We start from the raw sequence: 25,017 nt of genomic DNA, 5'->3' as shown, positions 1-25,017 counted from the left end.
CCGACAGCGACGTTGTCCTAAAATGTCCCCAAATGTCCCCATTGTCCCCAGCCACCCCTATTCCCCAACCGTCCCCATTGTCCCCAACCACCCCCATTGTCCCCCACTGTCCCCATATGTCCCCAACCACCCCCATTGTCCCCAGTCAACCCCGGTGTCCCCAACCACCCCTGTTTTCCCCCCACTGTCCCCGTTGACCCCACGTGTCCTCGTTGTCCCCATTGTCCCCAACCCCCCCCTTGTCCCCACTGTCCCTGACTGTCCCCATTGTCCCCCAAATTTTCCCAACTGTCCTCATTGTCCCCAACCATCCCCATTGCCCCCCACTGTCCCCCTTGTCCCCCTCTATCCCCCACTGTCCCCATCCATCTCCATTGTCCCTCAGCATCCCCAACCATCTCCAACCATCCCCATTGTCCCCCATTTCCCCCATCCACCCCCATTGTTCCCCACTGTCCCCAACCATCCCTATTGTCCCCACCCATCTCCAGTGCCCCCCATTGTCCCTGTCCACCCCCACTGTCCCCAACCATCTCCAACCATCCCCATTGTCCCCAACCAACCCCACCGTCCTCATCCATCCCCATTGTCCCCCACTGTCCCCAACCCCTGTCCCCTCAGGGACAACCCCCCCATCACCCTTTCCTTCCCCCCACCTACCCCACCCCCCTGTCCCCAACCCCCCCCCCCCCCCCCCCAGGGACAATCCCCCCAGCTCACAACCACCCTTTATTGACCGCTACACCATGTCCTCGGTGGTACAAGGGCTGGGGTCACCGGGGGGGTCCCCGTCCCGCAGCACCCACGCCAGGCGCCCCCCCAGGGAGCGGGCACGCCCCCGGCCCAGCAGCACATAGAGGAGGGGGTTGAGGGCGCCGTTGAGGTGGGCGAAGGCGATGGCCAACGGTTGGGCGCCCAAGGCCCGCTTGTAGGGCGCCACGCCGGGCGCATGGAGCGCCAAGGCCACCAGGACGGCGTGGTAGGGCAACCAGCAGGCGAAGAAGCAGCCCACCAAGGCCACCACGGTGGTCACCGGCCGCGTGGCGGGGTGGCCGCGGGCCAGCAGCCACCCGTAGCAGCCCGCCATGGCCACCACGGGGCCGACGAAGCCGGCAAAGAGGCGGAGGGCGGCGAGGGCGAGCTCGGCACCGCGGCCAACCGCCACGTAGTCCAAAACGCACGTCACCTTCTCAGAGAAGGGGTCGCGGCGCAGGGTGCGGAGGACGAAGGAGGGGAGGCTGAGGAGGGAGGCCAGCACCCACACGGCCCCGCTGATCCGCCGCGCCGTCCGGGGAGTCCGGTGCCACCAGCGCGTCGCCACGGCGCAGCGGTCGGCGCTGATGGCCGTCAGGAGCAAGACGCTGGTGAACATGTTGAGGACGGTGAGGGAGGGCACGAGCTTGCAGGCGAAGCTCCCCAAGGGCCAGTGGTGGTCCTGGGTCAGCGGGAGGGCCAGGAAGGGCAAGGCCAGGCAGCAGAGGAGGTCGGCCACCGCCAGGTTGAGGAACCAGATGCCATTGACCGTGCGCCGGAGGGCGACGCTGCTCACCCAGATGACGGCGATGTTCCCTGGGACCCCCAGGAGAAAAGCCAGGGCGTCCAGCCCCAAAGCTGCCCCGGTGCCGGGGGGCAGCCCCGGGGCCTCCTCGAAAGCTGGGGCGGTGAAGTTGAGCTCGAGGTCAGCGTAGTCGGTGCCGAGGTCCCACGAAGATGTCATCCTCCGCTCGTGTCCCCACCGGAGTCACCCCAGGTGGAGCGAGGGGCGCCTCGGAGACGTCTCCACCGCTGCCACCACGACGAGGACCTTTCTGACCACAGGTCAGGATCTGTCCCCTCCGGAACGAGGAGCTTGAGCAACCTCCGGGCAGTGGGATGGGACCTTTGCGTCATCCGGCCCCAAAAAGTTGCCCTGGCAGCAAAAATCCTCCCAAAAAGGAGAACTGCGGGAGCAGGTCTTGCTCAATGCTTTATAGGAGCCAGAACACCCCCGGCCATGTTTTTTTTTTTTTTGGTCGTTCGTTTTTTTGAATTTTTAAGATTTTGGGTGCCAACTTACCCCCCAAGAACGCTCCCGGAGCTCACAACACCACCGCCGTTCCCGGCAGGATCCCACGAGCTGCGTCCCTCCCCGCCACACCCACGCGTGCCCTGAGTCATCCAGGGGTGGAGGAGCCCTGATGGGGTGGAGGAGCCCCGGGGCTGCATCACCCTCCCCGGGGAGAAACCCCAACAAGCAGCTCAAGGAGAAACCCATGGAGAATCCCAAGGTAAACCCCAAAGAGCAGCTCAAGGAGCAACCCCAAGGAGAACCCCAAAAAGCAGTTCAAGGAGCAACCCCAAGGGGTAACCCCTGGAGAACCCCAGAGAGAAACCCAAGGTGAACCCCAAAGAGCAGCTTAAGGAGTAACCCTGAGGAGCAACCCATGGAGAACGCCAAGAACCAGCTCAAGGAGCAACCCCAAGGGGCAACCCTTGAAGAATCCCAAGAACCCCAAAAAGCCACTTAAGGAGCAACCCTGAGGAGCAACCCATGGACAACCCCTTGGAGAAGAACTCCAAGAAGACCCCCAAAAAGCAACCTGTGGAGACCCCAAGGAGAGCAACCCAACAAACACCTCGAGGGGACACAACCCGCAGCGGCTCGGCGATTTATTGGCGATGTTGGACGCGGCTACGGCAAAGGCACGGGGCTGAGGTGGCTGGGGCAAAGGAGGTGACCCCCTTTTGGTGGGGCACGCCGCGCCCCAGCACTTTGGGGTGGATTTAGCCCAACGGGAGGAGGCTCAGGGAGGCTCAGCCTCACCTCAGAGTTCACTGACCCACGGGGACGGGGGGCGGGGAGGGCTTCAGGTGGTTTTTATGGGGCTGAGAGTGGGGCGCAGGGTCCAGGATTGGAGGAGAAGGCGGCAGCTCCAGGAATCTGGAGTGTGATGGCCTCTGGGAGAGCCTCCAGAAGGTCCACGAGGTCAAGACGTGGGCTGCTTTGACCCTCCAGCTTCCCCACTCTGGAAAAAAGGATAGGGGATGATGGACGCTTCCCCTTGTAGATTCGAGTCCCACCCGGACCCCCCAGGAGAGGAGGAGAAGGCGGTGGCCTCGTGCAGGAGGTCACACGGTGGTGCTGACGCTGTGGTCGTCCACGGTTGACTTGGTCTTCATGTGGCTGTCGCCCAGGGTGCTGCCGGAGAGGTCCTCGCTCATCACGCCGCGCAGCACGGCGCGCCAGGAGCGCTGGCACTTGCCCTTGAAGTCCTGGCCCATCACCATGTAGATGATGGGGTTGATGCAGCTGTTGATGTACGCCACGCCGGTGGCCACGGGGTCCACCACCACCGCCACGCCCTTGAACGAGGTGCTCTGAGACGGGGTGGAGGCCAGGATGAGCCCCACCACGTGGAAGGGCAGCCAGCAGGCGAAGAAGCTGACGATGACCACCAGGACGAGCCTGGTGGCCTTCTTCGAGCGGGCGAAGCGCTTGCTGTGGACGCGGGCCAGCAGCAGCCCGTAGCAGCTGGTGATGACCACGAAGGGCACAAGGAAGCCGAAGACAAAGCGGAAGATGGCGTTGAGGAGCTCGGTGAGGCGCTGGTGCTGCTCGACCATTGTGTAGCTCAAGACGCACGTCGTCTTCTCGGAGAAGGATTCGCGGCGCAGGGTGCGGAAAATGAAGGAGGGGAGGGTGAAGAGGACAGCCAGCACCCACGCGGCCGCGCAAGCCCCCCGGGCCATCGCCAGAGTCCGGTGGTTCTGGCACCACACCGGCCGCATCACCAGGGCGCAGCGGTCGGCGCTGATGGCCGTCAGGAGCAAGACGCTGGCGAACATGTTGAGGATGGTGAGGGAGGGCACGAGCTTGCAGGCGAAGCTCCCCAAGGGCCAGTGGTGGTCCTGGGTCAGCGGGAGGGCCAGGAAGGGCAAGGCCAGGCAGCAGAGGAGGTCGGCCACCGCCAGGTTGAGGAACCAGACGCCGTTGACCGTGCGCCGCAGCTCGAAGCCGCTCACCCAGATGACGGCGGCGTTGCCCAGCACGCCCAGGAGGAAGATGACGGTGTAGAGCGCCAGGATGGCACGGTGGCTGGTGGGGACCTCATAGTCGCCAAAGTCTTGGAAGTTGTAGTCCTCCAGGTCGGAGTAATTGGAGTAGTTGTAGCTCTGGAAGTCCATCATGCACCCGGTTGCAACCTAGGAGCAAACCCCGTTAGGCGGGCGAGAAGCGACGCGGTGGTGGGACGAGGACTTCTACCTCGGGGTCCCCCCGTAGGACACGTCCCCACCACGAGCAGGGTGCAGGGACATCTCATGGTGGCCCTTAATATCGAAAGGGGCTTCCAGGAAACCTTGGAAGAAACGCTTCTCCAGGTGGAGAAGGCTGCACCGGTCAAGGGATAAGGTTTTAGGCTGAAAAAGGAGAGGTTTGGGTCGGACGGGGCGTCGGGCAGTGCGATCTGGTGGAGGATCGCAGCAGGGGCTGGGCGATCTCCAAGGGTCGCGTCCAACCCAACCCAACCCAACCCAACCCCACCCCACCCCACCCCACCCCACCCCACCCCTCATCTTCACGCCCTCCTCCAACCGAGGGACCTCTCCACCCATGCGGGGAGGACCCAGGAGCTGCCCTTCCCCTCCCAACCCTATGGAGATGCCCTTCCCCTTCCAACCCTACGGAGCCTCCCTTCTCCATCCATCCCTACAGAGATGCTCTTCCAACCCTACGGAGCCGCCCTTCCCTGCCCAACCCTACAAAGATGCCCTTCCCCTTCCAATCCCATGGAGCTGCCCTTCCCCATCCAACCCTACGGAGATGTCTTCCTCAATCCAACCCTACAGTGATGCCATGCCTCTTCCAACCCTATGGAGATGCCCTTCCCCATCCAACCCTACGGCGATGCCATGCCTCTTCCAACCCTACGGAGATGCCCTTTCCCATCCAACCCTACGGAGCCACCCTTCCCCTTCCAACCCTATGGAGATGCCCTTCAAACCCTATGGGGCTGCCCTTCCCCTTCCAACCCTATGGAGCCTCCCTTCTCCGCCCAACCCTACAAAGACGCCCTTCCAACCCTACGAAGACGCCCTTCCAACCCTACGAAGACGCCCTTCCAACCCTACGAAGACGCTCTTCCAACCCTACGAAGACGCCCTTCCAACCCTACGAAGACGCCCTTCCAACCCTACGAAGATGCCCTTCCAACCCTACGAAGATGCCCTTCCAACCCTACGAAGATGCCCTTCCAACCCTACGAAGATGCCCTTCCAACCCTACGAAGATGCCCTTCCAACCCTACGAAGATGCCCTTCCAACCCTACGAAGATGCCCTTCCAACCCTACGAAGATGCCCTTCCAACCCTACGAAGATGCCCTTCCAACCCTACAAAGATGCCCTTCCAACCCTACAAAGATGCCCTTCCAACCCTACAAAGATGCCCTTCCCCTTCTAACCCTACAGAGATGTCCTCCTCAATCCAACCCTACGGCGATGCCATTCCTCTTCCAACCCTACGGAGCCGCCTTTCTCTGTTTGACCCTACAGAGCCGCTCTTCCACGGGGCCAGCGGCACCCCAAGGAGCCAGCGTTGCACAAGAGCCTCCAGCCACTCGCCGCCCTCGCCGTCACCAAGGAACCCGCGATTTCCCCATTTCCTTGGCGAGCCCTTCTCCTTCCTCCTGCCTTATGCAAGCGGCCGGGTGAGGAAACACCGGGGCATCTTCCCCGGGGGGCTACTGGGGGGGTTCGGGCCCTTGGAGCCGGGGATGGGACCCCAGGGCGAGGAGGAGGGCGCGATGTGGAGCAGGAGACCCCAGGGAAGAGCTGGGTTGACCACCACGCAACCATGGAGAGGAGATTTGGTGCCTATAGGGGATTCGGTGCCTATAGGGAGGGGATTCGGTGCCTGCAAGCACCGCGACGCAGCCAAGAGGCTCCACCGGGAGCACCCGGCGTGCGCGGAGAGGGACGGAGCCCACCCAGGGGAAAATCTGGGAACCCACCGGGGTCGGGGTCTGGATTTTGGGGGCTCACCTGGTCCCCGCGGGCTGCGGCCGCTCTCCCGGTGCTGACGGCAAAGGACGGGGCCGTGGGGCGGCGCGGTTTTATACCGGCAGTGAAGAGGAAGCGGTGGCAGCAGTGGGAAAGGAGCGGGGCCACCGGTGCTGGGTGGGGTGGCGACCCGAAACGGGAGGAAACGGGGTGGTGAAACCCCAAATCCTGTTTTTTTTTTAATTTATTTTTTTGGAGGAATTCCGAGGTGGTGCCCTGAGCATCCTGGTCTCATCCGTGTCCCATCGCTGGGGGCACTGCACCCAGCCGCTGCCCCCCAAGCACCCCCCGGGCCCCAATTCTCCTCCTTTCACCCCAAAACCTCCCCCAGAGCCCTAGTTCTCCTCCTCTCACCCCAGCCCAAGCCCCAAATCTCCTTGTTTCACCCTCAAATTCTCTCAAGGGCTCCAAAATCTCATTTCACCCCCCCCAAACTCCCCATGGGGCCCCCAAATCTTCTAATTTCACCCCCAAATCTCCACCCAGGACCCCAAATTTCCTCATTTCATCCCCAAATCTCCCCCTCTCAGAACCCCAAAATCTTCTCAGTTCACCCCCAAATCCCCCCCCCGAGCCCCAGAAATCTTCTCATTTCACCCCAAATCCCTTCCCAGGACTCCAAATCTTCTCATTTCACCCCCAGATCTCCCCAGGGCCCCAAAATCTTCTCTTTTCACCCCAAATCTTCTCATTTCACCCCACTCCTCCTCCTCAGTGGACACGGACCCCCCACGAGGCCCACCTTCATTGCGGGGTGGGGGGGGACCCAGCACCAGGGACCAGGCGCAGCGGCTTTTTTGAGATTTATTTTACAAATCCCCCCCCCCAAGAAAAAACAAAAAAAAAAAAACAGGGCAACATCTGGGGGGGGGGAATCAACTGCTCCCCCCCCAGCTCCAGGGCCTTGAAGGAGGGGGGGACAGGGACCTCAAAATGAACACGAGGACCCTAAAACCAGGCACGACATTTGGGGGAGCCTCCCCACCCCCCCAATTTTTGTAGGGGGAGGGGGGGACACACGACAGGAAACAGGAGCTGCGGCGGCGACCTCAGGGCTGCGTGGGGGGAGGCAAAAGTTTAATGCGGGACAGACGGACGGACGGACAGCCATACAGCAAGCAAGCCCCCCCCCCCCCCCCGCGAAAAATAAAGCCAGAAGCCCCCCCCCCAAGAGCGAGAGAGGGTCCGTGTCCGAGGCATGCAGGAGGACGGACGGACAGACGGACGGGACAGTCAGCTGGCGGCCGGGGGGGGCGAGCGCTTACGGAAACGCACCCGCTGGAAGTCGGTGATCTCCACCGTGCCGGGGGGGGGGCCCTCGGGGTCCTGCAGCGCGGCTTCTGGGGGGGGCGGGGGAGAGGAATAAAATGGGGGGGGGGGTCGTTAGAGCCCCCCCCCTTAAATTGGGGGAGGCGGCGTGGTGGTGTTACACCCCCCCCCCCCTCGTCGTCGCTGTCCCCACCTTGTGTCGGGTGCTGGGGGGTGGGCGCGGGGCGCCCCGCGTCCGGGGGGGGCTGGGGGGGGGCCTGCAGCCCCCCGGGGGGGCCCAGCTGCTCCGTGAGGCTCAACCCTAAATGTGGTGGTGGTGGGGGGGGGGGGGCACAAATCAGGGGGTTCCTCACCCCCCCCCCCCCCAAAAAAAATCCCAGAGCTCAGCATGTGCTGAAGAAGGGGGGGGACGATACCTAATTTGTGACCACCCCCCCCACCTTAAATTTTACCTGCAGGTTCTGCCGGGGTGGGGGCCGCGGGGGGGGCACCCCTCAGGCTGCTGGGGGGGGCGGGGGCCAGGTCCATCTCCTCGCCCCAGTCGCGGACGGGCCGGTGGCCTTGCGGGGGGAAGAGGGGGCTGAGGGGGGGGCAGCCCCCCCCCGCCGGGCTGGGGGGGGGCAGAGCGGCGGGGGGAGACGGGGGGGACGCACTGAGGGGGGCTTCGGCCTTGCCGGGTGAGGGGGGGGCGCTGCCTTCGTCGTCTTCCTCATCTTCCTCGTCCTCCTCATCCTCCTCGTCGTCGTCGTCCTCGCTGACGTCCTCCCACTCGTCCTCGTCCTCGTCCTCCTCGGGGCTGGGGGGGGACTGCAGGGGGGTCCCGCTGGGGGCTGCTTCAAGCTGGGGGGGGGACGGGGGCGGGGGACACAGATGAAGGGGGGGGGGTGTCCCAAAAAATTGAGGTCCCAAAAAAAAAGGGGGCAGCTTTGGGGGGAGGTGATAAAAGGGGGCTGAAAAAAGGGGGCGGCTTGGGGGGGCCAAAAAATGGGGGAAGCTTTTTGGGGGGGGGGTCCCTAAAAGGGGGAAGTTTTGGGGGGGAGCATCCCCAAAAGGGGGCAGCTTTGGGGGGGGGTCCCTAAAAGGGGGCAGTTTGGGGGGGGTCCCGTCCCCAAAAGGGGGCAGCTCTGGGGGGGGGGTCTCAAAAAAGGGGGCAGCTTTTGGGGGGGGTTGTCTCTAAAAGGGGGCAGGTTTGGGGGGGGCGTCCCCAAAATGGGGCAGCTTTTGGGGGGGGTCCCTAAAAGGGGGCAGCTTTGGGGTGGGGGTTCCCCAAAGGGGGCAGCTTTTGGGGGGGGTTCTCAAAAAGGGGACCCCCCCCAGAAAAGGGGCAGCTTTTGGGGTGGATGGCTGGTCCCCCCCAAAGCCAGGGGGAGATTTATCGGGGGGAGAGGGGGAGCACGCAAACTGGGGGCACTTTTTTACGGGGGGGAGACCCCCCAAAAATGGGGGGGGGGCTTTTTTCTTGGGGGGGGGGGGGCTCAGCCTCACCTCCTGCGCCCCCTTCCCATCGGTGCCGCCGGGCTGCGCCGCTGGCTCCTTCTCCTCCTCCCAGCGGTCGTCGTGCATGCTGGGGGGGGGGGCGATATCAGAACCCCTCGGGGATGGAAATTTGGGGGGGGGGACAGCAAAAAGGGAGGGGAGCAATAAAAAAGGGGGGGGATAACCCCCCCCGCACTCACCTGTAGGGTTTGGTGCCCGGGCTGCGCCCGTGGCCCTGCCGCTTCCTGCGCGGCACGGGCAGGAACTCGCCGAAGGTGGGGGGCTTGGGGGGGCGCTTGGGGGGCTCTGGGGGGGGGGCGAGCCCCGCTCAGAGCCCCCCCCTTAAAGAAAAAGGGGGTGCCCCCCCCAAAAAAAATAAATCAAGGTGATATCGCACCGTGCTCGGCGTCGGGCGCGTCGTTGAACCTGCGGGAGGGGGGATGAGTTGGGGCGGGGGGGTAAATAAATTGGGGTAAATTGGGGGGGGTTTGGGGTTCGGGGGGGGGTCACCCACATGCCGTCGGTCTTGTCGGCGTCCCACTCGCGGCGCCACTGCCCGGTGGGCTGCCGGTGGCGGGCGAGGCGCTGGCGGTCGATCTCCTCGCGCTCCTGCTTCCAGCGCGCGTACTCGGCGCGCTCGCGGCCCGTCATGGTGGGGGCGGCGCGGCGGCGGCCCTACGATGGGGGGGGGTTAAAATACCTTAAAAAACCCCAAATCCTCCTTTTTTTGGCCCCGTAAAGCCTCGGGGGGGGTACTCACGCGCTGCTCCAGGCCGGCCCGCACGCCCTCGAAGTCGGCGCCCCCCCAGTTGCGGCCGTGCCGGCGGCTGCCCCCGTGCCGCTCGTCCTGCGCGGGGCCGCGGCGCCGGGGGTCGTCCAGGAAGCTGCGCACGGGGTTGCGGTCCCGCAGGCCGTCCTGGGAGGGGGGGGGGGGGACTGTCGCGACGGGAGGGGGCCATATCGCGACGGGGGGGGGACTTATCGCAAAGGGAGAGGGCCATATTGTGACGGGAGAGGGCCGTATCACGAACAAGGGGGGCCCCATCGCGACCTTATCGTGACGGGAGGAGGGTATTGTGACCACAGGGGATCCCGTCGCAACAGGAGGAGCCTTGTCACGACAGGAGGGGGCCGTGTCGCGACCACAGGGGACCCTGTCACGACAGGAGGAGCTTTATCATGACAGGAGGGCGCTGTGTCCTGACCACAGGAGGGTCCTGTCGTGACATGAGGAGCCTTGTCACGACAAGAGGGGGCCGTATCGTGACCAGAGAAGCCTTATCATAAAGGCAGGTGTCCATATCACGACAAGAGAGGGTCAATCAGGATAGGAAGGGCCTTATCGCGACAGGAAGCGGCTGTGTCGTGACAGCAGGGGCCTTGTCGCAACTGTGGGGGTCCTGTCACGACAGGAGGGGCCTTGGAGGGGTCCTGTCGTGACCCAAGGGGCCTTATCGTGACCACGGGGGGGCCCCCGTTGTGACCGGAGGAGCCCTGTCGCGACAGGAGGGGGCCCTATCGCGACGGGGACCCCCGCTCACCCGCTGGTTGCGCTCGTACTCGGCGATTTTCTCCATCTCCTCGTTCATCCTCTCGATGTTTTGCCGCCGCCGCTCCTCCCATTCCTATGGGGGGGGGATTTTTTTTTTTTTTTGGGGGGGGGGCGTCCCGAACCCTTTAAGCCCCCCCCCCAAAACCCTAAAACCCACCTGGGATTTCCGGTCGGGGCCAGCGTCGCCCCCCGGCCCCCCCCCAAGCGCCCCCCCCCGGCCCCCCGAGCGCCGCCCGCGGGCACCGCGCTCCCTCGGGGCCGGGGGGGGCTCCCCCCGGGGGGGGCGGCCGGAGGGGCGGGGGGCGGCGGCGGCGCCGCGGGGGGGTCTGGGGGCGGCGGGGGCCTTCCGCTCGGTCCGGCCGGGCTTCTCCTGGGGGCGGGGGGGAGAGGGGGTGAGGGGGGGACGGTGCCCCAAAATGCCCTGTACCCCAAAAGCATCCCCCCCCCCAAAAAAAGAGCCTTCCCCATCGCCTGGCCCTAAAAGTGACCCTAAAAAGCCCCCCAAAACTTCCAACCCCCCCCCAAACCCTCAGAATTCTCCCCCCCAAAAAAACAGGACCCCCCCCCCAAACCCCCCACTCACCCCAAGACCCCCCCCAAATGCCCCCAAGACCCCCTCCAAACCCCCCAAGACCATCCCCAAATCCCCCCACTCACCCCAAGACCCCCCCCCAGGACCCTCTCCAAACCCCTCAGGACCCCCCCAAAGCCCCCCCACCCTCCATATTCCCCCCCCAAACTCCCTCAGACCCCCCCCAAACCTTCCATATCCCTCCCTAGACCCCTCAGGACCCCCCCAAATCCCCCCAAACCCCTCAGAACCCCCCCAAACTCCCTCAGACCCCCCAAATCTTCCATATTCCCCCCCCCAAAACCCCTCAGGACCCCCCCAAACCCCTCAGGAACCCCAAATCTCCCCCAACCCCCCCCAGACCCCCCCCAAATCTTCCATATTCCCCCCCAAACCGCTCAGGACCCCCCCCAAACTCCCTCGGACCCCCCCCCAAATCTTCCATAATCCCCCCCAAATCCCCTCAGGACCCCCCCCAGATCCTCCCCGAACCCCACTCACCCCGAGGCCCCCCCAGATCCCCCCAGGACCACCCCCAACCCCTCAGGACCCCCCCAAATCCCCCCAGACCCCCCCCAAGTCTTCCATAATCCCCCCCCAAACCCCCTCAGGACCCCCCCCCTTACCCCGAGCCCCCCCTCCTTATGCCCCTGGCGCCGCTCGGGCTCGGGGGGCCGCCGGTGCCGCGGCGCCGTCACCGCCACCCCCTCCTGCTCCGCTCGCCTCCGGTCCTCCTCGATCTCCTGGGGGGGGTCAAAAAAAGAATGGGGGGGCCATCAGCAGCCCCCACCCCAAAATAAAGCAGCCCCCCCACCCCAAAATAAAGCAGCCGCCCCCCCCCCAAGCCCTAAAGGGTTTTATACGGGCACCAAGGACGCGTCCCCATGGCTTAATCCCGGATTAAGCGGCCTCGTGGTGCTAATCTGGTGGGATTAAAGGGGAAGGGGGGGGCACGGGGGGGGTTCTCGGATTTGGGGGGGGGGGGTCTCGGAGGTATCGGGGGGGGGTCTGGACCTGGTAGCGCCGGATGAGGGCCTCGTTCTTCTTGCGCAGCGCCTCAATGCGCTTGTCCAGCTCCGCGTCCTTCTCTTCCTTCGACCTCAGGTCCAGCGCCGCCGCCTGGGGGGGGGGGGGGGTGAAAAAAATCCCCCCCAAAATTAAATAAAAGGGAATAAACGGGGACAGAGCCCCCCCCCCCCCCGTCACAGGGCTTGACCCGGAGCCCCCCATGCACAGCCTGGAGCCCCCCCCCCCCCCCGACACAACTGGACTCCTCCAGACCCAACTGGGGCCCCCCCCAGACCCTAAAACTGAGCCCCGGAGCCCCCCAGACCCAAATGGAGCCCCCCCGGCACCCCCCCCAGACCCCTCTGGACCCCCCCAGGCCCCAAAGCCCAGCCCTGGAGCCCCCCAGGCCCAACTGAACCCCCCTCAGGCCCCTTCTGGACCCCCCCCAGACCCCAAAGCCCCCCCCAAGGCCTCTCCCGGACCCCCCCCCAGACCCCAAAGCCCCCCCAGGACCCTTCTGGACCCCCCCCAGACCCCAAAGCCCCCCCCAGGCCTGCTTTGGACCCCCCCAGACCCCTCTGGACCCCCCCAGGCCCCAAAGCCCAGCCCTGGAGCCCCCCCAGGCCCAACTGAAACCCCCTCAGGCCCCTTCTGGACCCCCCCCAGGCCCCAAAGCCCCCCCCAGGCCTCTCCCGGACCCCCCCCGGCCCAACCAGAGCCCCCCTATGACCCTTCCGGACCCCCCCAGGCTCCCCCTAGACCCCCCCCCCAGACCCCCCCCGGGCCCCCCCCTCACCATGGCGGGGCCGCCCCAGGCCCAGCCCCCGGCCCTGGGCGCCCCCCCCCCCGCGCGCAGCCGCCGGGCGCCGCTCAAGGCCCCGCCTCGTCCCGCCTTCGGAGCGGCTTCCGCTTCCGGTCACGTGGTTGGGGCGGGTATATGTGCGTGGGGGGGGTGTTAAAAGGGCGAGGGCGGGATCTGTGGGGCCCACTGGTGGGGTTGGAGGGGGACAAGGGGACAGGGGGAGGGGTGACAAGGGGAGGGGGGACAGGGGGACAAGGGGAGCTGTCTGGCCAGGCACTGTACCCAGACTGGCCCCTTCATGTCCCCAAATATTCCCATGTCCCCAAATCCCCATCAGCCCCATGTCCCCATCAACCCCACATCACGGGTTTTGGGGTCCCTGCCATTCCACGTCCCCATCAGCCCCACGTCCCCATCGGCCCCATGTCCCCACCAACCCCACATCATGGGTTTTGGGGTCCCTGCCATTCTGTGTCCCCGTCAGCCCCATGTCCCCATCAGCCCCCCATCACGGCTTTTGGGGTCCCTGCCATTCTGTGTCCCCATCAGCCCCATGTCCCCATCAACCCCACATCATGGGTTTTGGGATCCCTGCTGCCCCACGTCCCCATCAGCCCCACATCCCCATCAACCCCACATCACGGGTTTTGGGGTCCCTGCCATTCCGTGTCCCCATCAGCCCCACGTCCCCATCAGCCCCATGTCCCCATCAGCCCCATGTCCCCATCAACCCCCATCACGGCTTTTGGGGTCCCTGCCATTCCACGTCCCCATGTGCTCCCCGCAAGACGGAGGCAAGACGGATTTGGGATCGCGGGGTGTCCCAGGACCGCCGGGTGTCCCGGGACCGGCGGCACGAAGGACGCAGATGCCACCCGGCGGTACGGCGCCCACCTTTAATTCCAACACAAAGTCTACATAAAAAAGGTTTTTTTTCCCCAAAAAACCACCCAAAGCGTAGCTTTGGGGCCGGGCTCTGCCCCTCCTCGCCTAGCGGGAGCCGCAGAGCCGCTCCCAGCGCCCCGTGTCGCCGATGTCCGCGCTGTACGGGGAGCTCCAGTCCCTCTCGAACACCGCCCGCAGCTGGCCCGGCACGGTGGCCCCGGCGCCGCTCTGCGTCTGGTTCACCACCAGCGCCGAGCCCGCCGTCTGCACGAAGTAGTCTCCGGACCAGTTGGACGTCCCTGCGGGGAGAAACGGGGAAGAGGAAGGGGACCGGGGGACCCCAAGAACACCAAGTTTGGTTTTTTTGGCACCGGCCGGAGCGGCGGCACCTCCGAGGGGCTCACCGATGTACGCCGCCTTCTCCGTCACCATGTATTTGTTGTGGTTGACCCGGGCGTAGGGGATCCTGGCTTGCGCCGCGCTCGACGGCACCATGAAGAGCCTCTGCGGGAGCGGGGCGCGGGAGGGGAACGTCATCGGGGGGACGGGGGACGCGAGGCGGTCGCGGCGTCGCCCCCCGCGGCGCGCGGTACCCACCACCTCCACGCTGTAGCGCGTCCGGTTGTCGCCGACGGCGGCCAGGGACTTGAGGAAGGGGAACATCTCGGCCTTGGAGTGCGGCCAGCAGCCCACCAGGAGGCGAACCTTCACCCGGCGTTCGAAGATCGCCTTCCGGAGGCGGTTATCGATGGCCGGCCAAAATCTGGGGGGTGGCGGGGGGGGGGAAACGGCGATTTGTGAGCCTCACCGGCACGCCGGGGCGCGGCGAGCGGCGTTTCGGGGCTTCACGCGCCTCTTGGGGTAGGAGAACTCCATGGTGGGCAGGTAGCTCATCACCGCCACGTGCACGAACTCCTCGGCGGCGTCGATGACGCTGAGCAGGGCGCGGAGGTCCTCGGTGCGCCCCGGGGCGCAGAGGGGCGGCGGGGCGCTCTGCGGAGCAGCGAGGAGGCTTCGGGCGCCGCCGGCACGCCGAGCCCCGTCCCCCACCTCCCCCAAAAAAAAAAATAACCCATCACGCACCGAGAAGTAGACGGCGGCCGGCGTGTCGTTGAGGTTCAGCTCCAGCGGCGTCTCCATGTTGAAGGAGGTGGAGAAACTCGCCGGCCACGGCGTGGGGATGGAGGCGTTGGGCAAGCCCAGCACCCAGTAGGCTTCAAAGACCTTGGCCAGGTCCCGCGCCAAGCAGCCGCAGTTGTAGACGGCCGTGCCCAGCTCCTTCACCTGCGCCAACGGGGACGGCGTGGGCTTCGAGCCACCGACGCCGTCCCCTGAGCAGCGAGGGGAGGGTTTGGGGGGCGTCCGCCCCCCACCGTGCGACGCGATGGGCGGCGAGCAGAGGGTCCCGGCCCCACGGCGAGGTTTTTGGGGGCGAGGAGCGCGGCTGGGCGCGTTGAGTTGAATTCAAAATTCAACAAATTCAAAATTCAACAATTTTCACTCCAAATGGGGGCTCACCTGGGTGAGGGAGCGCCAGTCCATATTGGCGCTGCCGATGTAGAGGTGGGCGCCGTCCACGATCCAAAACTTGGTGTGCAGCACCCCGCGGGTGAGCCGGGGCATGTCGACCGTCCGCACCGCGGCGCCTGCGGGGACAGGAGGCCGGGGGGGGTCTCTCTTGGGGTCACACCCCTCCCCCCGAGGCCATCCCGGTTTTGGGGTTCGCCGCCGGCCGCTCACCGCTGCGCTCGAGCGCCTGCAGATCGCTCAGGGGGAATTTGGAGGACGGGCTGTTGACGGCCACCCGGACGGAGACGCCGCGGGCCGGCAGCTTGAGGAGCTCCTCCAGGATCCGCTCGCCCTGGTTGGAAAGCAGAGAGAAAAAAGAGAGAAGTGGTCAAAAGCCACAGAAAAGCGAAAAAAAAACAACACACCAAAAAAAAACCAACCACCCAACGCTTGAGCGGGCGCGCGCGGCGAGCTGCGACGGGCGCAAGCCGGCTCCTCGCCGGTGGTTTATCGCGATAATTCACGGCAGCGGGGGATCTGAGTCCCTCCCTGCTGGTGGTTTATCGTGATAATTCATGGCAGTGGGGGATCTGAGTCCCCGTCGGTGGTTTATCGCGATAATTCACAGCAGCGGGGGGATCTGGCTCCCCACTGGTGGTTTATCATGATAATTCACGGCAGTGGAGGATCTGAGTCCCCGCCGGTGGTTTATCCACGATAATTCACGGCAGTGGGGGATCTGGCTCCCTGTCGGTGGTTTATCCGCGATAATTCACGGCAGCCGGGGATCTGAGCCCCCGTCGGTGGTTTATTGCGATAATTCATGGCAGCGGGGGATCTGAGTCCCTGGTGGTGGTTTATCGTGATAATTCACAGCAGCGGGGGATCCGGCCCTGCTCGCCTCGCCAAGCGTGAGCTCAGCCTCCTCATCCTCGCCCCGAGGGGGCCGGATCCGGGCCGGGAGGACGGCGGACCTGCGAGGCCGAAGGCTCCTGGGTCTGCGTGTCCTCGTTGGTCATGGTCCAGTAGAAGGCGGCGACGTCGAGGCTGCGCCGGGCGCTGCCGACGAGGTTGAGCCACGCGTCGAAAGTGGAAGGGTTGCCGGCTCCCTCGTAGCTCATCCCCTCCGGGATGCTCTCGACCAGAACGATCCTAAAAAAACGGGAGGGGGGGGGAAAAAAAAGGAGGTTCGGGGAAAAAAAAAAAAAAAAACAAGCCGAGGGAAGCTCGGGGAGGCCGCGCGCACCGGCACGGGTCGGTGCAGGGCCCATCGCCGCCGCCGCCTCGCCGAAGCGCCGAGCTCGAGCAGAGGTGGAAGAAGTGGATGAAGAAGAGGAAGATGAGGGTGACGAGGACGGCGGAGAGCAGGGCGCCGCGGGAGGGCTGCGGAGAGGACGAGAGGGGGGGTCAAAAAGCGGAAACGAACCCCTGCCCCCCCAAAAAAGGGGATTTTGAGCCCATTTTTCGGCGGGGGGATTTACCTTGGGCACGAATCGGCCGGGCGGCGTGGGCGCCGGCGGCTCCTCGGGCGGCTCCAGCTGCGAGGGGGGACGGAGAGGATGGGGGGGACCCCAAAGCAGGCGGTGTTTGGGGTGAATCCCCCCCAAAAATGGCCACGAAGCTGATTTTGGGGTGCTGGCACGGGGCAGGGAGCTTCGGAACACCCCAGTTTGGGATTTTGGGGTGCTAGCATGGGGCAGGGAGCTTTGGGATGCCCCAATTTGGGATTTTGGGGTGCTGGCACGGGGCAGGGAGCTTCGGGACACCCCAGTTTGGGATTTTGGGGTGCTAGCAGGGGGCTGGGACCTTAAGGTCACCATGCATTGGGATTTTGGGGTGCTAGCATGGGGCAGGGAGCTCAGGGACACCCCAGTTTGGGATTTTGGGGTGCTAGCTGGGGGCAGGGAGCTTCAGAAAACCCCAATTTGGGATTTTGGGGTGCTAACTGGGGGCTGGGACCTTAAGGTCACCATGAATTGGGATTTTGGGGTGCTAGCAGGGCACAGGGAGGTTCAGGACACCCCAATTTGGGACTTTGGGGTGCTAGCAGGGGGCAGGGAGCTCAGGGACACCCCAATTTGGGATTTTGGGGTGCTAGCAGGGGGCAGGGAGCTTCGGAACACCCCAATTTGGGATTTTGGGGTGCAAGCAGGGGGTAGTAAGCTTCAGGATGTCCCAGTTTGGGATTTTGGGGTGCTAGCACGGGGCAGGGAGCTCAAGGACACCCCGATTTGGGATTTTGGGGTGCCGCCAGCACCGTACCTGCTCGTAGACCCCGTAAGGCTTCATCGTCGCCGGTCGCCGGGGGCCGAGGCTGTGGGAAACAACAACGAATCGGGATTTCGGTGGTTTTGGGGCCACCCCACAGCGAGCCCCACGCTGACTCACGGGGCTGACGCGCTCACGTGCCCCGGGGACGGGGAGGGGAACTCGGCCGAGCCTGGCCATGCCCCTATTTCTCTCCCGCCCTAAAAAAGGGTTTTTAGGGTTTCCCAAAACCCTACCCGGGGACGGCAGCGGGGTTGGGATGGGGCCGCGGGTAGGGCTGAGGGGTGAGTTGGGTTTGTTCGGGGTTTGGCCCTTACCCAGACGCAATTTAGGGTCGGAGAGGGGTTTGGGACCAGCGACGTGTTTAGGGACGGGTTTAGGGACAGGATTAGGACAACGTTTTGGGGCCGTTTAGGGCTAGGGACAGATTTAGGGGCAGAGCAAAGATTAGGGCAATGTTTAGGGCCAGGAACGTATTTAGGGCAGGCATTAAAGCCAGCACCAGGCTTCTAGCGAGACATGGGGAGTATTTAGGATCGGGAACAGGTGCAGGGGCACGCTTAGAGCCAGGATTAAGACAAGGTTTCGGGTACATTCAGGACCAGGGACCTATTTAGGGCCACGTCTGGGATTAGGACCCAATTTCATGCACGTTAGGGGTTAGGAACACATTTAGGGCCAGCTGCGGGGCCCCATTTGGGGTCAGAGCCCAGTTTAGGGCCAGGACCGGGCTGGCATCGAGGGAACGTTTAGGGCTAGGATTAGGACGATGTTTGGGGCACATTTAGGGCCGGAGCCACATTTAGGGCCGGGTTTAGGGGTTTAGGAACTGGGTTTAGGGGTTTAGGAACTGGGTTTAGGGGTTTAGGAATTAGGTTTAGGGGTTTATGAACTGGGTTTAGGGCCAGAACTGGGTTTAGGGGTTTAGGGACCAGGTTTAGGGTCAGAACTGGGTTTAGAAGTTTAGGAATTGGGTTTAGGGCCAGGGTTTAGGGGTTTAGGAACTGGGTTTAGGACAAGAACTGGGTTTAGGGGTTTAGGAACTTGGTTTAGGAACTGGGTTTAGGGGTTTAGGAATTGGGTTTAAGGGTTTAGGAACGGGGTTTAGGGTCCGAAGTGGATTTAGGGCCAGAACTGGGTTTGGGGCCAGGACCAGGACGTTATTTAGGACCAGGGCCACATTTGGGGCCGGGACTAAAACCCCCCCTAAATCCAGGACAACATTTGGGGCAGATTTGGGGTGGAGACGCGATTTAGGGCGCGCCTGGGGGGCAGCTTTAGGATCAGGCACGGCTTTAGGGCCAGGGCCCTATTTAGGGCCTTATTTAGGGCCTTATTTAGGGTCGGGACCCCCTTCGGGCCCCGGTTCCCCCCCCCCCTCGTACCGGAGGTCCCGGGTGGGGGGGGGGCGGGAGGCCCCGGGTCCGCCAGGCGCCGTCTCTATGGTCGCCGCGCCCTTTGCTCCCTACGGGGCCGCCGCTGCCTAGAGCGGCCACGGCGCCCGCGTCGGGTTAGAGCGGCGCGCTGGCCAGCTTCCGGCGTCTCGGTGGTGGCTACTTCCGGTGGGGCCTGGAGCCGCCGGGCGGAGGCGCCGGGATGGGGCGCGGCGGGGGCCGGGAGGTGAGGGGGGGGCTTGGAGGGGGGTATTTGGGGGGCTGGGGGGGCAGAAAAGGGTCTGGGGGGGGTTGGAGGGGGGGTATTTAGGGATTGGGGAGGGTATTGGGGGCCGGGGGGGGGCGGAAGGGGGCCTATTTGGGGGACTGGGGGGGCATTTGGGGGGCTGGCGGGGGCAGAAGGGGGCCTGAGGGGGTGTTTGGGGCTGGGGGGGCTTTGGGGGGCAGAAGAGGGCCTGGGGGTGGCAGAAGGGGGCTTAGAGTGGGTATTTGGGGGGCTGGGGGGGCAGAAGGGGGTCTGGGGGGGGCATTGGGGCCGGGGGGGGCAGAAGGGGGTCTGGGGGGGGTGTTTGGAGGGCTAGGGGGGGGTGTTTGGAGGGCTAGGGGGGACATTGGGGGCCTGGGGAGGTTTTAGGGGGAAGAAGGGGGTTTGGAGGGGGGTATTTGGAGGGCTGCGGGGGTTTGGATGGGGGTATTTGGGGGGCTGGGGGCAGAAGGGGGCCGGGGGGGGCTGGAGGGGGGTATTTGGGGGGCTGGGGGGGGCATTGGGGGCTTGGGGGGGCATTGGGGGTCAGAAGAGGGTCTGGGGGGTAGGAGTTGTGGGGCAAGGGGGGTTGGAGTGGGGTATTGGGGGGCTGGGGGGGGCAGAAGGGGCCTGGGTGTAGTAGCTGTGGGGCAGGAGGGGCTGGGGGAGGGCAGAAGGGGACATGGGGGGGGTTGAGGGGGGTATAAGAGGCAGAAGGGATCTTGGGGGGGGGGTTATTGGGGTCACAGAAGGGTGTTGGGGGGTGTTTGACCCCCCCCCCCTTGCCCTGTTCCAGGCAGGCGGCGAGGGCTGAGCCCCACGCGCAGTGCCCCCCCAGGGCGGGGGGGGGCCCAGTGATGGTGTCGGTGACGATGGGTGAGTGCCTTAAACCCTAAAAAACGGGGCTGGAGAGCTCCAAAACCCCGTGAACCCCCCCCCCCCCCCAAAAAAAACCCAAAACCCTACGGGATCCTCAGGGGGTTGGTGCCGAGAATAAATGTTGAATTTTACTTATTTTACTCATTTTGACTCCTTTTTGGCACGCTTCTGCTCGCAGCGACGTCGGAGTGGATCCAGTTCTTCAAGGAAGCGGGGATCCCCCCCGGCCCCGCCGTCAACTACGCCGTGATGTTCGTCGACAACAGGTGAGGGGAGCCCCCAAACCCCTCGTTTTCACCCAAAGATGCACGAGGAAGAGCAAAACCCAACGGCCTGTCCAATTTTTCTCTTATTTCATTGTTTTTATTAATTAATCTGGGACAAACTTCATTATCAGCACCGGTCTCCAAACTCCTTTTTTTGACCCCATACTGTGCGAGGAAGAGCAAAACCCAACGGCCCGTGCGAGTTTTTTCTCTTGTTTCATTGCTTTCGTTAATTAATCTGGGACAAACTTCATTTTTGTTATCGGCACCGGCCTCCGAATTCCTCTTTTTGATCCCAAACTGCACGAGGAAGAGCAAAACCCAACGGCCCGTTCAATTTTCCTCATTTCACTATTTTTGTTAATTAATCTGAGACAAACTTCATTTTCGTTATCAGCACCGGCCTCCAAATTCCTCTTTTTGACCCAAAACCGCGCGAGGAAGAGCAAAGCCCAACGGTCCGTCCGATTTTCCTCTTGTTTCATTGTTTTTATTAATTAATCTGGGACAAACTTCATTTTCGTTATTGCCACCGGCCTCCAAATACCTCTTTTTGACCCCAAACTGCGCGAGGAAGAGCAAAACACAACGGCCCGTCTGATTTTTCCTCTTGTTTCGCTATTTTTGTTAATTAATCTGGGCTGAGCTTCTTTTTCGGCCCCGCCGCGTTCTGTCGTAGCTCCTGCTGGATTAACCCTGGGGTTAATTAGCCTCGCTGGGGTTTAATTAAGCTGGTAATGAGAGGATGGAGCCGGGGGGGATTATCCCAAACCGCCGGCTTCCCAATTTCCCCGCAGGATCCAGAAGAACATGCTGCTGGACCTCAACAAGGAGATCATGAATGAGCTGGGCATCACGATCGTGGGGGACATCATCGCCATCCTCAAGCACGCCAAAGTCGTTTACAGGCAGGTACGAGCCTCCCCGACCAGTCCTGGACTGGGATGAGCCCGTTTTTGGACTGGGAAGGGTGGAAATAAGCAGGGGAACCCCCCCCAGCCCCGGGGTGGGTTGGGGGGGATTTTAGGGGTGCTGACGGAGAGCTCGCGCCCCCCGCAGGAGATGTGCAAGGCGGCCACCGAGGCGCTGAGCCCCCCAAGCGCGCCGGCGGAGCTGCGCCGCAACGCCAGCAGCGGTGAGTGCGGGCCCAACAACCCCTAAACCCCCTGATTTTTAAGGAAAAATCCCTTTGTGGGGCATTAATTCACGGCGGCCCCCCTGGGCTCTGCTTCCAGCCGCCTCCCGCATGATCGCCAACAGCCTGAGCAGGGACTCGCCGCCCGCCACCCCCGCCCGCAGGCCTGACGCCTCCAAAATCTCCGTCACTGTCTCCAACAAGCTGGCGGCGAAGAGCGCGGGTAGGGAGGAAGAAGCGCGAGAGGGGAGGAAGAGCACGGGTGGGGAGGAAGAGCACGGGTGGGGAGGAAGAGCTTGGTTAGGGAGGAAGAGCGTTGAGTAGGGAAGGAGCGCACTCACGGCCGCCCCGGGGGGCTTTTCGCCCTCCCAAAATCTGTGGGGTTTTTAGGAGGTGTTTTTACCCCTCCGGGTGTTCTTTTGGGGCTAATTCTCGCCATTTTAGCCCCGAGCCTGCTCTGAGCTTCTCTGTCTCGTCCCCCCCCACCCAAGGTCTGCACGAGGAGGAAGCCAGGAGCCCCGCGCCAACGCCGGCCAAGCGGCGCCGCGTGACGGCGGAGATGGAGGGCAAGTACGTGATCACCATGCCCAAGGGCACCACGCCGCGCACCAAGAAGATCCTGGAGCAGCAGGCGGCCAAAGGTAGCGGCCCCACGGCCTCTCGGTACCACCACGGGGGACGTTTTGGGGCCCCAAAACCCCAAGGGATGAGCCCCGCGTCCTCTGCTTCGCGGCGATCCCAAGCCGTTATAAATCTCGTCTCGATGACGTGATGTTATAAACACACGTCGAGTTGCTGCGACCCGTAAAGTTGGTGTTTTTTCTCTCTAAAAATCATGTTTATAAATTAAAAAAGGGGAGGTAGGCACCAGGAGAAGCAGCGAGCGCTCTCGGAGCGCTTATTTAACGGTATTTCTGGGGTGTTTTTGGGTCTGCTGGTGATGCCTTCCCAGCTTCTTCCCCCAAAATTCTCAAAACTGCGTTTTCTCCCTTAAAAAAAAAAACCCCGCCAGGTCTGCAGAGGACGTCGGTTTTCGACCGCCTGGGAGCCGAGACGAAGGCGGACGCGGCGGCGGCTGGCAAGGTGAGCGCAGCGGGGACGCGTTTTGGGGAAAAACCCCGAGGAAAAACCCAAACTGAAAACACGGAAACGCGCTGGAGGAAAATTGGGGGATTCTTCGGTGACCCCAGGTGGCTTTAGTCGTAAAATTTAGGTTGGAAAAATCTTCAGGATCGTTGAGCCCGACCACCAAAATGACGATTCCCTTTCCGTGCCTTGATTTTCACCCTTAAATTGGGGACACGGTAGGGTTTTTTGGTGGTCGGGAAGCTGGAAAAAAAATGGAGAATTTTATTTAATTAGCCGTTCGTTGGCGTTTTTCACCGTTCGGGCCCCAAAACGCGTGGTTGGCTTCCTTTATTATTGCACGAGCAGGGTGAGGGCAAACCCAGCACCCAAAATGGGGGCGCGGGGAACCCAAACTCTTGCTCTGACGCCCCCCCTGTCCCCCCCCCTCCAGCCCACAGGGGTGTTCAGCAGGCTGGGCGACACGCCGGCCGGCGACAAGAACGCGGAGAGCGACGACGAGGGCTCCGTCCTGCCCTACGCCGGCGTCCTCAAGAAACCCCTCAAGGACGCCCCCGAGGCGGGGAAAATCATCAAAGCCAAAGCCCAAACCTCGGAGCCCCCCCGGCGCCGCGCCGGGGGCAAGGCGCAGCCCCCCAAAACCAGCCTGGAAGCTCAGGACAGCAGCGTCAGCAGCAGCCGGAGCAAAAAGCAGCCCGAATTTCGGGTGACGATCAAGAGGACTTGGGGCAGCGCCAAGGTGAGCAGCAGCAGCGACGCCCTGAGCGCGCGCATGGACGACGCCGGCGCCGTCAGCGTCTTCCAGAGACTGGGGAAGAAAGCGGACTGACGCCCGCCGCGCGTCCGAAACCTGGGCGTTCCGTCCCGGTTTTGTTCAAAAATCCGGCTTTGTCCTACAGTTTTGATCAAGTTCTGGGCTTAACTTCATAGTTTTGGTCGAAATCTGGGCTTATTTTCATGGTTTCGTTCAAATTCTGGGCTTATCACGGTTTTGTGCAAAATCCAGGTTTATTTTACAGTTTTGATCAAATTCTGGGCTTATCTTCATGGTTTTGTTTGAAATCTGGGTTTATTTTCATGGTTTTGTTCAAATTCTAGGCTTTCCATCCCAGTTTTGTGCGAAATCCAGGTTTATTTTACAGTTTTTTTCAAGTTCTGGGCTTATTTTCACGGTTTTGTTTGAAACCTGGATTTGTTTTCACGGTTTTGTTCAAAATCTGGGCTTTCCATCCCAATTTTATTTGAAATCCGGGTTTATTTTCATGGTTTTGTTCAAATTCTAGGCTTTCCATCCCAGTTTTTTTTGAAATCCGGGTTTATTTTAACGGTTTTGTTTGAAATCCAGGCTTATCTTTACAGTTTTCTTCATATTTTGGGCTTATCTTAATGATTTTCTTCAAATTCTGGGCTTCTCCTCCTGGTTATATTCAAATCCTGGGCTTATCTTCATGAATTTTGTTCAAAATCCAGGCTTACCTTCCCGATTTTGTTCAAAATCTGGACTTATCTTCCCAATTTTGTTAAAAATCCATGTTTCTCCTGGCTTCCCCCTTTCTTCCCCACTCACCACATTGATGGGGGGGAAATTATTTTTTAAAAAAATGAATTTCCTGCACTTGCTGCACTTAACGTTTTTCCTTTCTATTTTTTTTCCTATTTTTTCCTTTTTTTTTTTTTTCCTATTTATTTTTTCTCCCCTGCAGGTTCTTTCTTATATCTAAGACCCGGAGCAGATTTCGCAGAGCCGGGATGCTTGTTTGGAGCAGCCCAAAAAAAAAAGGCAAAATCTCCCCAAAACGGCTCACGGTTGCCACGCGCGCTGCTTGCAGGCCCCTAAAATCGCCGATTTTCACACCTAAAATCATGTTTGCTGCCAGCCCGTCCCCAAAATGGGCGCATTTTCCCCCAAACGGGCACCAGGGACTTAGCCCGAATGCCAGATATTTGTCCCCAAATCAACCCCCAAGCTGTGGCTCTGTGGGCGTTGACTTTGGGTTGAAATCATGAGATTTAGGGTCTCGCCAAGCATCCCTCCTGCTCTGCTTCCCAAATTTCCTTATTTTTCCCGTTTCATGCCCGGGGAGAAGCTCTTTTTTTTTTTTTTTTTTACCGGTTTGGTTGCGTTTGCTGTGGGTTTCTTGCATCACCTCTAAGTTTGGGTTTTGGTGGTTTTTGAGGTATTTTTTGTGTTTTTGGGGGGCTTTTTTGTTTGTTTGTGTTTTTTTGGGGGCGGAGTGAGTTACGATGTGGTCTCACAACACCCGTTTTTGGCATTTTTTTTGGTGTGCAGCATGCCCAGCCCCTCACGAGGGGAAGCTCGCAGCGGTTTTAACGCTGGGGGGGGGGGGCACCCAAAAAACAGGCGGAAAAAGGGATTTTGGCCCTTTTCCATCATCTGCCCCCCAGCGGGGGTGGGGGATGCAGCAGATTTGGGGGTTTCCTTGCGTTTCTGGAGGGGAGCAGCCCCGAGCTGTGCAAATAAAGGCGTTTTTTGGATTTTTGACCGTTTTTAGTGTTTTTTATGTTAAAAATTAAGGTGCATCACGGGGTGCCTCAGGGCAGCTGGGGGGCGGCTTTTTGCCCCAAATTTGCCCCTTCTCCCCTCTTCCTTCCCCTGTACAGCTCCGTGAGGTTG

At 62.2% G+C, this 25,017-nt stretch overlaps 4 protein-coding genes across 10 annotated transcripts; 1 reads left to right on the top strand and 3 right to left on the bottom strand.

Annotated features, from left to right (window-relative positions):
• Positions 1-716: 716 nt before the first annotated feature.
• LOC308184626 (C5a anaphylatoxin chemotactic receptor 2-like) lies at positions 717-2,494 on the bottom strand. Its single transcript, XM_080571839.1, has one exon. It carries the CDS (start codon positions 1,715-1,717, stop codon positions 740-742), a length of 978 nt encoding a protein of 325 aa, XP_080427965.1. The 5' UTR covers positions 1,718-2,494; the 3' UTR covers positions 717-739.
• A 140-nt stretch (positions 2,495-2,634) lies between these two features.
• CCDC9 (coiled-coil domain containing 9) lies at positions 2,635-12,847 on the bottom strand. 6 transcript variants are annotated; one of them, XM_080571825.1, is made up of 16 exons: positions 12,711-12,847; positions 11,921-12,025; positions 11,533-11,649; positions 10,493-10,705; positions 10,325-10,408; positions 9,544-9,699; positions 9,298-9,458; positions 9,181-9,209; positions 8,984-9,089; positions 8,793-8,871; positions 7,961-8,147; positions 7,760-7,867; positions 7,501-7,608; positions 7,314-7,378; positions 6,021-6,206; positions 2,635-4,182 (listed from the first exon to the last, which is right to left on the bottom strand). In XM_080571825.1, the coding sequence occupies exons 1-16, from the start codon at positions 12,711-12,713 to the stop codon at positions 3,109-3,111; spliced, it is 2,781 nt and encodes a 926-aa protein (XP_080427951.1). In that variant the 5' UTR covers positions 12,714-12,847; the 3' UTR covers positions 2,635-3,108. The 6 variants fall into 6 exon arrangements, with proteins under 6 accessions (XP_080427951.1, XP_080427953.1, XP_080427952.1 ...); XM_080571827.1 differs by lacking the exon at positions 6,021-6,206; XM_080571826.1 differs by lacking the exon at positions 7,501-7,608.
• A 751-nt stretch (positions 12,848-13,598) lies between these two features.
• PLD3 (phospholipase D family member 3) lies at positions 13,599-18,915 on the bottom strand. Its single transcript, XM_080571833.1, has 12 exons — positions 18,764-18,915; positions 17,373-17,424; positions 16,592-16,648; positions 16,357-16,493; positions 16,085-16,262; positions 15,342-15,462; positions 15,120-15,247; positions 14,685-14,885; positions 14,455-14,594; positions 14,199-14,364; positions 14,006-14,105; positions 13,599-13,900 (listed from the first exon to the last, which is right to left on the bottom strand). The coding sequence occupies exons 2-12, from the start codon at positions 17,397-17,399 to the stop codon at positions 13,707-13,709; spliced, it is 1,449 nt and encodes a 482-aa protein (XP_080427959.1). The 5' UTR covers positions 17,400-17,424; positions 18,764-18,915; the 3' UTR covers positions 13,599-13,706.
• LOC308184625 (uncharacterized protein C19orf47) lies at positions 18,858-24,883 on the top strand. 2 transcript variants are annotated; one of them, XM_080571838.1, is made up of 10 exons: positions 18,858-18,998; positions 19,813-19,892; positions 20,074-20,161; positions 20,959-21,073; positions 21,221-21,296; positions 21,397-21,519; positions 21,788-21,937; positions 22,309-22,379; positions 22,816-23,121; positions 24,086-24,883. In XM_080571838.1, exons 2-10 carry the CDS (start codon positions 19,874-19,876, stop codon positions 24,101-24,103), a joined length of 966 nt encoding a protein of 321 aa, XP_080427964.1. In that variant the 5' UTR covers positions 18,858-18,998; positions 19,813-19,873; the 3' UTR covers positions 24,104-24,883. The 2 variants fall into 2 exon arrangements, with proteins under 2 accessions (XP_080427964.1, XP_080427963.1); XM_080571837.1 differs by having other exon boundaries at positions 22,816-24,883.
• Positions 24,884-25,017: the final 134 nt, after the last annotated feature.

The sequence above is a fragment of the Anser brachyrhynchus genome, assembly GCF_964034855.1.
Source record: "Anser brachyrhynchus genome assembly, chromosome: 39".
Classification (NCBI taxonomy): domain Eukaryota; kingdom Metazoa; phylum Chordata; class Aves; order Anseriformes; family Anatidae; genus Anser; species Anser brachyrhynchus.
This window is presented reverse-complemented; position numbering and strand designations above follow the sequence as displayed.